General features: G+C 41.7%; 1 protein-coding gene across 1 annotated transcript; it reads right to left on the bottom strand.

The window, feature by feature from the left end:
• Positions 1-11,052: 11,052 nt before the first annotated feature.
• JUN (Jun proto-oncogene, AP-1 transcription factor subunit) lies at positions 11,053-14,004 on the bottom strand. Its single transcript, XM_032803123.2, has one exon. The coding sequence runs from the start codon at positions 13,129-13,131 to the stop codon at positions 12,190-12,192; it is 942 nt and encodes a 313-aa protein (XP_032659014.1). The 5' UTR covers positions 13,132-14,004; the 3' UTR covers positions 11,053-12,189.
• Between the last annotated feature and the right edge of the window lie 203 nt (positions 14,005-14,207).

Genomic DNA, 14,207 nt, shown 5'->3' on the forward strand with positions numbered 1-14,207 from the left:
CCCAAAAGGTCAGCCATGTTACCAAGTCTGTATGGGTTTGGATCTTACCCAAAATACTATGCTGCCAGCCAATGCTCTAGTGTCTAAAACTAAAGGTATATTATAAAGAAAAAAGAACAAGCAGAGAGTTGTTAAATGGTAAAGCAGTCAGATACATACAGAGACTTTAAAGTCCAGATATCAGGTTCTTAGTAGTATTGGTGAGTTTGCTGGCTTGAAAGTCCTTCTGGAACACATTCACAGCTTGGGGAGGTCATTCAGTCCTTTGTTCAGAGCTTCAGTTTGTAGAAAAGTTGCTCCAGAGGTAAGAAGCAAGAATGAAGACACAATGGAGAAGATGCAGCCCCTTTTATATTTTTTTGTCATGTGGCTTGTACTTCCTTTGTCCCAGACACAAGCTTCACAGCACCTGGCATAGAAAAATGTTAGTTTTGTCCATAGGCATGCCCCTACATGTCTTGCTGACTCAAAAGGTGTATCCCCTGGCTCCTTTCCATGGCTTCATTGTACCACATGGCTTCATTGATGGACCATCAAACAGGTTAGGTAACGCTGATGCCAATCTGTCTGTGCGGTATCACCCTACATATCTATAACTCACAGTTAGGGTGACCAGATGTCCCGATCTTATAGGGACAGTCCTGATTTTGGGGTCTTTTTCTTATATAGGCTCCTATTACCCCCACCCCCTGTCTGGAGTTTTCATTCTTGCTGTTTGGTCACTTTACTCATAATACAAAGGTGATGCAAACATATAAACAAGATTTTCATACTTGTTAAATCATAACATGTTTACTGACACCTTCCATGGCATATCTGGCACAAAATTCATTGTAATTTTATAATTGTGGTATTAATAACAATATAAAATGTCTCACAGTTCTACAAAGCTTCACATCCATCATCAGCACCCCACTATAAAAACTGTTCTGGCACCCCTGTTCTTGCAAGAAATACTTTCAAAGTTAGGTGCCTAAAGTTGTCACTCAAATAAAACAGCCTCTTTAACATGGACTGAGTGCCACAATTCCACTGAAGTTAATGGGAGTTGAGGGTGCTCAGTATCTGAACAATCAGACCACGGTTTTGTAGACCTCTACTTGGGAAGGTTTCACAAGTTTATCCTACAGCCTGAATTTAAAAGGAATTATTTAAACTGATACACACCAATGTGTGGACACTCACTTCATTTTCAGAGTGACTTTTGTTAAGTTTAGCTGAAGTCAATTGGGATCAGGTTTGAAATAAGCCATTCTAAAAGCAAAATGGAAGTGTCCATACAGCAGCTTTAGCCAGTTTAAATAAATCAGTTTAAAAATCATTTAAAATGGTTGAACTGGTGTAGCTTTCTTGTGGAAAGAAAGACCTTCATTTGAGGCTGTCCAAATTCCTGTCAAGAGACAAAAATACACTCGGCAAAATATTTTGTTCTTGTTTGCATCCTTCTCCCTGCTCTTAAAATGATGTGCTCTCTGCTCCTTGACACAATCAGAAGTAAGTATTTTTAAACATGTTTTCTTTCTAATACTTATCAATAGCCTGATTTCCAAAGTGCCCATTCATTTTCATAGGAACTGGAGTTGCTCAGCACCTCATGTTGCCTTTATTTAGGTGCCTAATTTTAGGCACCGAGGCTTGAAAATTTGGACCTCATTTAAGGTTGACATTTTCAAAAATAATTAGCATAAAAGTAAAAGGATTCATTGCATGCCAAGTTGGGAGGATGCAGAAAAGTAGTTATGGCTTGAAATCAACCTGCTTTCCTAAATGTAGGTTTCACAGAGTAAAACTATTTCCCCATTCTTATCTTCCCACTCCTACAGTTCCTTATATCTCCTTGTCAAGTGCTGGAAATGGGCCATTTTCATTACCACTACAAACAGTTATTTTTCTCTCCTGCTGACAACAGCTCACCTTAACTGATCACTCTCCTTATAATGTGTATGGTAACACCCATTGTTTCATGTTCCCTGTGTATATATATATCTTCCTACTGTATTTTCCACTACATGCATCTGATGAAGTGAGCTGTAGCCCACGAAAGCTTATGTTACAATAAATTTGTTAGTCTCTAAGGTGCCACAAGTACTCCTATTCTTTTTCCTAAATGTAGGTTACTTTAGATATGCATTCTGTTGGTTGGGGATCATGTTATTAGAGAAACCCCAAAGTCTCTAGTGTAGCAGAGAGAATCAAACAGTTAGAAGCTGTCTCATCAACTCCCAGAGATCTCCATATCGAGGAAGGGCTCAGTTTTTAACAGTCATAGCCCTAAAAAGCTGTTGTAATGAGAAGCTGGATATAGATTTTCTACCTCCTTCTCTTCTGATATAGGGCAGGAAGGTGTAGTATGGAGGGAAATATAATCGACAGATGCCTTCTCCAATCTCTGGTTCAGGGAGGGAGGGAACTGTCAAAGTCCACCAAACTCAGCTATTTTCTTTCCTCTGGGAAATACGTATTGATTGGAAATCTAATGCTGAGTTTAATGGCTATCAATTGTTACTTGCTTTGCTATTACAGACTAGCTGTGAATTCTTGTATCACAGTCATTCTTAATAATTTACCCTCTGACAGTGATAGTTTTGCACAGCTTTTATGCAATCTTATATGAAGAATACACTTTGATAAATATTTCTAAATATGTTTTCTTTTTACTTTCATCTGCTTGTGTCAGGAAGCAGAGAGGACAGACAATCGGCAGGATCAGGTGAAGGATGCAAACTAGAAAAAACAAGATATTTTGTCTTAGTTTCTCTCCTCCCCTCTCCTCATCAGCAATTTCAGTTAATTCAGGTTCTTGTTGAATAAGCTGAAGTGATAGGGACTGAATCTTGATTGGCTCCCATAGGCACTATGGAAGTATTAGTAATAATTAATAAAATGAGTTTTTAATGCTTTTTTATAAGGAGATTTAAGCAGGCAGTTTGTGGTTTTTACTTCATATTTTTCTACACCAGTGGAAGCCATGCTTTCTGTTCATGATTTATCAGAGTAAAATGTTGCATGAATAAATTGGCCCATAAGTAAAATTTACAACATGGCAGACTTTTGCAGGAAGCATTTCTTTTGTCCAGTTAGCTAGTCACTAGATCAACCCCATGAAAGTATTAAGCCTTCATTTACATAGGCGCTATTAGTAGCTTTTACTTTCTCAAACTAAATATCATGGCCATATTTTCAAATTGGGTGTCTAAAGTTAGGTTCTTAAAGCCACGGTTAGACACCTAAATTGAAGTGGCATGATTTTCACAGATCTTGAGCTGTTGGGATTTGTGAGTGCTCAGCATCTCTTAAAATCAGGCCACTTTGAGTTGGATGAATAACATTAGACACCGATGTTGACAGTAGTGGGACATATTTAAAAAAAAATTTCAGTAGCTTCTGAGATAGTTGGAACTTTTTTGAATTTTCCCTGTTTCTTCTTTGAGTATGTGTCTTGTGGATCCCACTTCAGGTATGCATGTGCTTCATGCACATGAGATTGCAGTCTTTTGAATGACAGTGTACATTGTGTTCTCATGTCCCCCTTCCTGAGGCCATAAATTGCTGAGTGGCTGCAAATGTCCCTCAATTCCCTTGGACATTCAGAATTCTAGATAAGAGACACTCAGAAAAAGCAGGATTGGAGGACAGGTGGTAGGAGCCACATGAATTACAACATCTCACTGAACGTCGGTTACTATAAGATAAGTAACCAGTCTTTAAGCACTCTGTTCTATTCATTCTTTTTTGAGCTGTTCTGAAAAATGGAATTTCTGTCCCATATGAAATTCTGGTATTTCAACATTTGGTCTCATTCCAAAATAGGACAAAAAATCAAAATATTGAAGATTTTTGCTGAACAAAATTTTGAAAATATTCAGTTTGTAACCTTTTGACATGAAAGCTTTGCCATTTTCAATCAAAACAATGTTTCATTTTGAATTTTCGTGTTAAAAACTTCAGAAAATATAGTCAAACATTTAAAAAAAAATAAAACAACATATTTTTCTGGGAAAATTTTTCACCCAAACCATTTTGAGCAGCTCTACTTACTTCGCAGTATTTATGTGACTTGTTTACTTTTTTGAGTTTTAGTTTGTCCAATGAAAGCGGACTAGTTACTTCCACCTTTTGGTTCTCACAGCTTAGCAGGATATTGTCGCAACTGGACTTTCAACACTGCAGAGAACTATAGAAATAAAAATACTTGTCGTGGGGTGGGGAAGAACAAATTCACAACAAATTCAGATTTGAATTTTTTAACTCTCCCTTTCCCCACTTAATTTTGTTGTTGTTGTTTGTGCATCTATACCCCAGGGCCTGTCCTGGGGGAGGAAGCTTGAAATCCCAGTCCAAATTTTACGTCTATTTCCCACCTCTAGTTTAAGGCATGAGTATATGAGGTGTGATGGGGCAAGGCCAGATGGCTACAGTAAAGTACTGAGAAACAGGTATGTTAGTCCCAGGCTAAACAAATCCCTAGTACCCTGGTAACCAAATGGCAGTTGCTCCAGTTTAATCAAGGCACCTGGAGCCAATTAAGACCTTTCTAGAAGGCAGTAGAGATAGCTACTTTAATTAGAACACCTGCAGCCAATCAAGGCAGGCTAATCAGGGCACCTGGGTTTAAAAAGGAGCTCACTCCAGTCAGGCAGGGAGGAGCCAGAGGAGAAGGAGCGTGTGTGAGGAGCTGGGAGCAAGAAGGCAAGGAGCTGAGAGTGAGAGTGTGTACTGCTGGAGGATTGAGGAGGACAAGCGTTATCAGACACCAGGAGGAAGGTCCTGTGGTGAGGATAAAGAAGGTGTTTGGAGGAGGCCATGGGGAAGTAGCCCAGGGAGTTGTAGCTGTCATGCAGCTGTTACAGGAGGCACTATAGACAGCTGCGATCCACAGGGCCCTGGGCTGGAACCCGGAGTAGAGGGTGGGCCTGGGTTCCCCCCAAACCTCCCAACTCCTGATCAGACACAGGAGGAGCTGATCCAAACTGTGGGTTCCGCAAGAGGGGAAGATCACTGAGGTGAAAAAATCTGCCAATAAGCGTAGGACCCACCAAGGTAGAGGAGGAACTTTGTCACAGAGAATAATTGGGAATGATGATCCCAATCTTGCAAATGGGTCTGTCTAGGTGAACCCTGGTGCCTATGTGAAGACCTCTTCCAGTGAGACTTTGTGGGCATAAAGATCCAACCACACAGATCTGATTAGAGGAATGGGTCTTACATACGTAAAATTAGGGACTTAAATGGGCAGAATGAAGACTAGCTGAGAGTTTTACAAATACATCAGGGACAAAAGGAATGTCCAAGGTGGTGCAGGGCTTCTGGTAAAGAGGAGATAATGCAAATAACAGAGGAGGAAACGAAGAAGGCTAAAATGCTCTATAGGTATATTGCTGTCGTTTTTACAAAAGATGAAGAAAGTAGGAGGCTCAGGAAGATGTGTGATAGTTGGAATCTAGAAATATCAGGAATCAGAATTAAGAAGGGTCAGGACAAAATACTTAGTTCTTGTCAAAACTGACAGGCCCCACTTGTGAATTTGCTTCACAAGTGCAGCCAGATCATTCCTTTTAAACAGAGTAGTTTTAAGTGTCAAGTTAAGACACAATTGAAACAAAATCCACTCAGGAACCTTTCAGGTACATAAAATCCTCCCCAGTTTTCCCATGTTTCAAACAGGGCTCAGTGAATAGCTTGTTGAACTCCTTCCATATAGGACTCCTGCTACTATTCAGAGTATTATTAATCTCTTAACATGGCCTAAATTTGTGTTTGCTGTTTGAATTATTCACCCAACTCTTTTGAAGGCTTGAAATGTGATGCCCTTTGAAATCTCTGCAGGAACTTCCTGTCCGCTGCTGTGGTTGGTTTCAGAATCACAGGGCAGCTTTTGCTTTTTTTAAAAAATATGTATATTTCTACCAGCCACATGCATTTCCTGGAAAGAATGCTCCCAGGCTCCTGATATGTGGTCCCTCCTGTAGATTGACACTGTTCTTTCCTGACTAACACGTGACCTGAGCAAAATCTGTTTTCAAAGGCATTTATTTTCTTTTAAAACTTGCATCCTTCAATGACAGTGCCTGCTTTTTAGCGCCATCTGCTGGAATCTCAGTAGATACTCTCATCTTCCCTGCTGTCTGCGCATTTCAAAACCCAGGTCTAACAGTATACCAGATTAAAGGGAGTAGCATGGCAGGTGTTCCCAGTTTGGAGAAATTTCTGGTAGGAGCAGTTACTGTGTTGTGTCACTTAGCTATGCTAAGTATTGTCTGATGAATACAAGACTCAAAATACAAATTTTACAGGGCGTTTAAGAAATTTTCTCCTTCCACTTCAATTTTCTCCATTAAATTAATTTCTAGGTTCTTCATATATGTATGGATTACATAAATTCAGGAACTTGCCAGATCCCAACCTATTAGGCTTTGCCTCAAGACTCCAGAGAAGGTTGTAACATCCCCCTTTCCGAATTAGGTTTTTCCCTTCTTTCCTAACTAGCCACTGTTGGTGTGTCACAGCTAAGACAGAAAAAATATGAACATCTAATGTGACCTTCTCAATGGAGACTGTAGTGTTTTTCAGTGAAGAAACAATAAATAATGATATGCAAAATCACAAGAGAGGATCTGCTTTGCAAAACCACTTTAAAACTGCTCATGTCTTTGTAGGCATTTAACCATAATTACACGATTACGCGCTACTAATTTTCTTTGTCATAAGCATAAGTTTTGTACATAGGAGTATTGTATAATGTTCATGTCAGCAACAGGACATGGCAAGAGGCATGAGTAGGGCTGAGATATCACCAAGTCTTCGGTGAGTTGTTGAGCACAAGGTCATGTGTTGCAAAGGGCTGCTCTGTGAACCTGCTACCATCATCATGTGTTCGACTCAACCATTAAATGTCCATCCAAGTACAGGAGATGGAATCTGTGGTCAAATCTCTCTTGCTACCCATATTGTAGGGATCTGTGGGACTAGAACATGGGCTTGTAGCACCTGGGACAGCTGATGGTTCTACATTGCCACTAGGAAGTCATGCAGAGCTAAATCCAAGGATCACTGGGAGATTTGGCACCGTAGGAAGTACCACCCAAAAGATCCAGAGTGCCAGCTCCCAGCAGCCTTGTAATTGGACCCTTGTCAATATTTAACCCTGGAGAGTGGACCTCAGGAAGTGTTGTGTCTCCAAGGCCAGCAGTACTAGTGGCAAGAGTCCAGGGTTCCCTTTCCTAGCAGTTACAGGCTGAGGGGGGCAGGGGAATAGAAACCCAGGCCAACCCTGCTTTACTGGGGTTCTAACCCAGGACCTTTCACAGCAATAGTCCAAGCACATGACGTAGAGACTGGCACCCTTTCTCCAGTTCCCTGGGTCACTTCCTACCCTCAGCTTCTGTTCCTCCAGCAGCACCATGGGTCTGCCTTGGGATCCTGCTTAACATCCTCTCAGGTCCATCTCTGGAGCACCATCCACTTCTGGCAGCCACTCATCCCCCTGGCTCCTTGCGGTTGAAAGGTCTGCAGCAGCTTGACTGTAAGACCAGGTCCTGGCTGCTTGGAGCCCTGACAGCTTCTCTGCAGGATGCTCCTGCACCCAACTGCTCTCCTGCTCCATTCACTGAGATTCAACTGAGCTGCTTTTTTCTGAATGCTCCCTTCACTGGGAGTATGCCCAGCAGAGGTGAGGGGGCATGGGTTCCTGTGTCCATTGCAGCTCCTTAATCCTCATCTCATTAGTGCAGGGTTGGTACACCCCGTCACAGTGGACCAGGAAGTTTGGGCAATCACACAGACATCCAGCCTGCGGTGATTCTAGCATTGGCCTTGTCTTGTCTGCTGACGTCCAGTCTCTGACCCCAACCTGACTCTTGCCTATCAATCCTGGCTCTAGTGATTGCGCTGATCCCTGCTTGCTGATTATGGCCTTGTAGCTGTCCTTGACTTTTGGACCCCAACCCAGCTGTGACTGCTAAACCAGACTGCCCAGGCCCTGGTCCCTTAGACAATTGCCTAAATTTTGAAAGGCTTTTCCTATGTAGGGTGATTAGTGTCCTTCTCCCCTCCCTGTAATGTTTCTGTGATACACTTTGAGGTAGATTCTACACTGTAATATGTTGGTGTGTATGTTTAAAAAAAATCTCCTTGTTACACTGGATTTTTGTTTACTTCTTATGTTTGTAACCATTCTATTTGTGATTTAACAACTTTGGACACACTGATGCAACTCTTCTAGTTTTTTTTCAGGTGTGGGGAAATCATATTATCTAGCATTTTTGGGAAACATTGTAGCTGAGGCACTGAACTAGAACTTATGGATTTGGGTTGTCCTCCAAGCTTTGCCACAAACTTCTTGTGTAAGCTAGGACAAGATCACTAATCCCTCTCTGCCCATCAATAAGAGAGAGAAGGATTCCCTACCTTGCAGGGCTGTTGGGAGGATAAATTCATTAATGCATGTGAAGTGTTCAGATACTACAGTGATGAGCATCATAGAAAACGCTATCGTTTTTTCTCAAAGGTAATTATAAAAGATTCTTCCCCTTTGCCCACAGGTTAGGATAGGTCTTACCCTTGCCCATAGGGCCTAATAGATCACAGAATTGGAGATGGCTTGTTCTTATTTTCATGATTGCTTTCCCTAGCAAATGGAGGTGACTTGAGGCCATTGTACCTCAGTAGTGGGTAGGTGTACGCTACCTAGTGAGGTATGGTGGCTTGATGGAGGAATCTGTTAGTTACTATTACTGCTGTCAGAGAATAAAAATGACAGGCAGAATTTCCTTTACAAAGCAGAATAAAATAGATATTGACTGGTTTTCCTTTTTATAGTGGCAAGCAGTTATTCTTTGGGCTGAAAATTATTCAGTGAATAATCATGATCAAAGACCTGTTGTGGCTCACTTTTCTACTCATATGGTGTGTGTTTTAAACTATAGAGTCAAATGCTAATCAATATTTCTGTAACACAAGCACATTGTTCTGATTAGAATGCTCACTGCCTGGGCACTTCTATGTAGCCTGCTCTCTTTGAAACCCTGCCTTTTTTCTGACTTCACTTCCTGAATCTGCTGACACTGCTCACTGCCAAGCAAAATACACGTCCACAATGCTGTTGTTTGAAAAATATTCCCTTGTGAGTACAGCTGGGGCAACAAAAAGTTTCTCTCTAAACCTCAGAGAACTGACTATCTCTTATATGAGCAAGAAATAATATGCATTAGACAATATGTAATCTCAACATTTAAGCAAATATCGAATTGCTGCATTTTTCCTTCAAGTCTTCCCTTATATTTGTGTCTAGGGATCACTGAGACCTAAAAGCATGATTAGATTAAAAGTCAGCAGAAGTGAATCAAAGTAGTGACAGAATGGCAATACCAGAGACTCTTCTCAAAACAGACATGCCCTCTGCATATCCTGTAAGCTTGCCCTACCTGTAGAGGCCTGGTGTCTCAACACTGACCTCAAGACATCAGCGGGAAACTTTAATACACTGTCCATCCCCAACTCTTCCCTTGGTGCCCTGTGAGACTGCCTACTAGGATAGCAGTTAGGCCCAGATCCTTAAAGGATTTGTGGAAATCAATGGAAACTAGGAGTCTAAATACCTGTGAGGACCTTGGTCTCTTGTGCCAAATGTGATAACGGATTTTGTGATGTGCCCACCTGTGTGTCGCAAACTGGACTGAGACAAGCAACTCATTTCATAGGAACTAATGAACAATTATCCAACTCTGGACATATTCCTGGGTTTGTTACTACTAATCAAGCTTTTTCCTACGTAATCAAATGTCACTTATGAGATAGAACACACTATAACTGTAATATTAAGTGTATTATGATGAATGGGTGGGACAGTATGTCATGCAGCTGTGTCTAATTAAAATAGAATTTTTGGAAATATTTGTTCAGGGTGTGGGGGGGGAACCTTACTTGGGTAAGTAAAAGCCTCATTAGTAGAATCTCTTGCATAGCACAACATTGTCAAGAGTTAAACCTGTACCTTTCCAGGTAATTAATCTTCTTACCCTGCTTACTTTGCTAGTTGGCACTTGTTAAGTCCCTGCAAAGTCACACCCAGCAATGCTGTGTATTATCCTTCTTTCTATTCCTACATATGGTCAAAATCAACTTACCTTCCGGGATGCTGACATCAGCAAAATGTACTCTTGGCAAACTACACCATCCTCCCAGTAACCCTTTGTTCAGTAAGTGTTTGTTACAATTTTATGTATCTGATAGTAGCAAATAGAAATTCAAGCTAATAACTCCAGCTACCAACACATGTATAATGAGGGAAACATTTACTATAGTATTATAACTTGAAACAATCCATCATGCATATGATTTGATACCCAATGGGCAAAGGATCCACTTTCAAAGGAAATATATATGTATGCTATACAGGGAAACATATCCTGAGCTCAAATAGTAGCAAAAAGTTTGTGTGAGTGTCAAAGTTTCACTACCACTTAATACCAGTCTGTATTGTATAGTTTTATTCTAAGATGATCTTAAGCAAGACTGTCACCTTATTTCATGTTGTACTCACTTATTTGTATTTTAACTAATTAAAGACAAAACTTTCAGGCAGACTACTATAAAAATATTAATAATTTATCAGAACTATAATGTCTGTAATTAGTGAATTAAACTTTCTGCCTAGCTTTTCATAGCATCTGTTATCTCTTAGATATACAGTTTTAAAATCACTAAGTACATTTATATAAACCAGACCATTTAATTGGATAGAGCCAGTAAGCTGAAAATCCTGAAATCATAAATTATATTATTTACCACAAAAAGGGGTTTATTTCAGATGAGTTACTTTTCTCAGCTATTGCTTATGTGCTCATTCTATTATCAGAAGTATTCTCATACTTTCATTTTTTAAATGTAAATTGAAAATGACAGCTAAATTGTCAACTTTTTATTTACATCCTAATTTTCAATTTATAGCTACCTCTGTTCCCCCATTATGTTAAATTTCCCAAAATTTTCATATTGGTCAATACATTTTAGTCAGCAAAAGTGTCTAAAAGGGGAAAGGAATTCAAGTTATGTAAAGGGGTTATAGAATGATTTTATTGTGACTACAAATATTCATGAACAAAGACCACTTCTTAGCTAGGAATAATTAGACAGTAATGAAGGCACCCATATGAAGGATATACTTTTTGTGAAGTCTACCTTAAAGATATTGTTGGGAATATTATTTTAATAAGTATTTAATATTAGATAGTTACAGTTCAGACTATTCTAGCACAGGGCAATTTGATACAATGGGAAACTCTTCCAAACTGCTTAATTTTTAAAGCTACTGTCTACATTATGCTATTGGATTATGGTAGGCAATCCAATCGGACTTAAATCCAGAACACTTAAAATGCATAAACTACTTCTGTTTATGTTACAGGGTGTGGTTTAGTCTTTCCACTTCTGACACATTCTCCAAGACATGTCTTCTTGTTACAATGTAAGTTTAACACTCTCTACCATTTAGAGTTCAGTGTATATAACAGAGTCCTGATTTAGGTACTGGCAAAAGTGGGAGAGGAAATGCATTTTTAATACTTTTATATATAATAGAAAGTTTCTGGACTTTTTTCAAAAACAAACATAAAAAAATTATACTTTATTACAAATGGTAAATTCAGAGTGCTCAAAAAACCCTTATTTACAAACATTACTGGACAGAAAACAAACATAAAAATAATTTACAAAGTCATGAAGTAGTTTATTGACATTAAATCAGCTTTCATAAAATAAAAAAAATGTACATACACGATTTACTTGAAGGCAGGCAGTATAGTTCAGTTTTTAATCAACCTCCCACAAACCTCCCTCCCAGTTGTGTTTTCTTTAAGAGTATTACAGAAAGCAACCTACAGTCTCTATTGCATTTTAACCTTTAATACTGAATGATCATCGAATGTTAGGTCCATGCAGGTCTTGGTCAATATTATACAAAGATCTCATGTATCATCTGAGCAGGAACAGCACTTCTCAGAGTGGTGCTGCTTTGCACTAGCTCAATTGAAGGCTCGCCAGTCTTTCCACACATGTGCTTTGTGGGGTGCAAGCAGGACTCAATGCCTCTTAGCCTTTACCATTAGCTTTATGCATCTGCCACTTGTTATGGGTTTGTTTTTTCTGCTGCTCTACCGCAACATCATAGTTCTTTTTTTCAAGTCAGTCTCTTCAAAATGTTTGCAACTGTTGTGTTAGCATTAGCTGGCATCCACTGTTGACATGGTTCATGACCTTCTGCTTAAGCTGTGCAACCTGTTCTCTGAGCATGTTGGCAGTGGATGCCAGTTCTGAGTTCTGGGCTTTCAAAGTTTTCACTTTTTCTTCCAATCTAGCAATCCTTTCCAACTTCCTTTTCCGGCATTTGGAGGCTGCAATTCTGTTTCTCATGCGCTTCCTCTCAGCCTTGATCCTCTCCTGTGACTCCATATCAATGGGGGACAGTGGAGGAGTCTCTCCTGGCATTTCAGGTACAGTCTGGGGCTCCTCTTTCAGAGCTTGCAGCCTGGGATGCTGCACTGGCATCGGAGGATTAATATGATGCTGAGGTGGATAGCCCATGTTATTCGCATTGTAGTTAGGTGCTGTGCTGAGTGCACTTGGGTTAAAGTTGCTGAGATTGGCATACACTGGAGGCTCGCTGTGCAAAGTGGTGTTGAAACCATTGTTGCCAGCCATAGAAGAAACAGGTGTCATACCACTGTTAACAGGCTGGGCAGCAGATGTAACACTGGGCATGGTATTCTGGTTGTGTAGCTCTGCCAGTGCCCTCACAAAGCCTTCAGCAAACCCTTCTTGCTCGTCAGTAACATTTTTGGGACAGAGAAACTGTGTTGGAGTGGGAGTGGTGGTGATCAAGCCATTGCTGGATTGGATGATGAGCCTTTCCAGTTCAGGAGATGCCAGCTTGAGGAGACCAACATCTGGGGAGGTAAGAATATCAGCATTCTTGTTCCTCAGGTGGGGCTTGAGGTTGCTTGAAGGATCAGCCAGATTTAGAGTCATATTCTGCTTCAGGACTTTAGGATTATATCCATAACCACCACTTTCTGGCTGTACAAAGGTAGCATTTAGGGCATCATCATAGAATGTAGGTTCCATCTTTGCAGTCATAGAACACAGTCCACAAAACTGTCTTTAAAGCAATAAGAATTAAGCAGCGCCAAACACGCTTGGTTTCTTAGGCCCGTTCAAAGAAAGTTCACCTTCACTTTACACTACTATTAGTGTAACTCTTTCAACGATGAAAAAGCCTTTTCTAACAAGTCAGTAAGGATGAACCAAAGTCTTACTTTTTTGGCCACCGTACAAGTGGCTTGAGTCTCTCTTCCCCTGTTTCTTCAGCGCATCAGAACTGAACTTTTTCAAACCCCAGAACGAGTCAGCCTGGGAATTGGGTCGCCGGAGTCCTGGTGTCGGGTTCTGGGATTTCGCTCTCGGGTGAGACTCGGGAACGGAGGAGAAATCCAGTCTCTCGCTTGACAGTTTCACTCCGGAGTGATGGGCAGGTTCGCCGCCTTATCGCTCGGTGGGAGGGTCAGAAATCTGGTCACTTTTCTGCCCCCTTCTCCCGCTGCGGGGCTGTGTGGGGAGCGCGCTGCGGAGCCCGGCCACTTGTCGGAGCGTTTCCCCGCCGGCTGCCAGTCCCGGGGCTCGCGGCGCCGCACCTCCCGGCGCAGAAGTTGTCCCAGGTACGTTCCCCTCCGCGCTCTGCCCGCGGCTGGACTCCCCGCTGCGGAGACGTTCCCGGGTCTCAGCCGGGGTCCGAGCTGGCCTGGTCCTTACGGGAGCCGCAGCAAGGCGAGACGCCTGGCCGCTCTCGGTGCCTTAGCCCGCCGCTCGGGAGCTGCTCGCTAGCTCTGTGCGCTGCCGGAGCGGGCCCGCCGCCGCCGCTGTTGCTGCCTGGAGCCTGGTGCACACTCTGAGCCCTTTCCCGGCGTGCAGCCCAACACTTATCAGCGAGCAGTAACCCACCAAAAATAGCCCATGATGTCACCCCGCGGCCTTCCCATTGGCTGCGGCGGCCTCCCAGGGGGGCGGCGGGCCGCTGGCCCGGCCTGTTGCAAATGAGCCGGTCTCCATGGTCACCCCACCCCTAGAAGCTTCTCAGCATCTCGCAGGGCACTGTGGGATGAGGTAATACTGGTTCTCAGCGCAGGGCATTGTGGGCTGACGTATTGTTTTTGAAT

This window comes from Chelonoidis abingdonii, chromosome 7, assembly GCF_003597395.2.
Source record: "Chelonoidis abingdonii isolate Lonesome George chromosome 7, CheloAbing_2.0, whole genome shotgun sequence".
Taxonomy (NCBI): domain Eukaryota; kingdom Metazoa; phylum Chordata; order Testudines; family Testudinidae; genus Chelonoidis; species Chelonoidis abingdonii.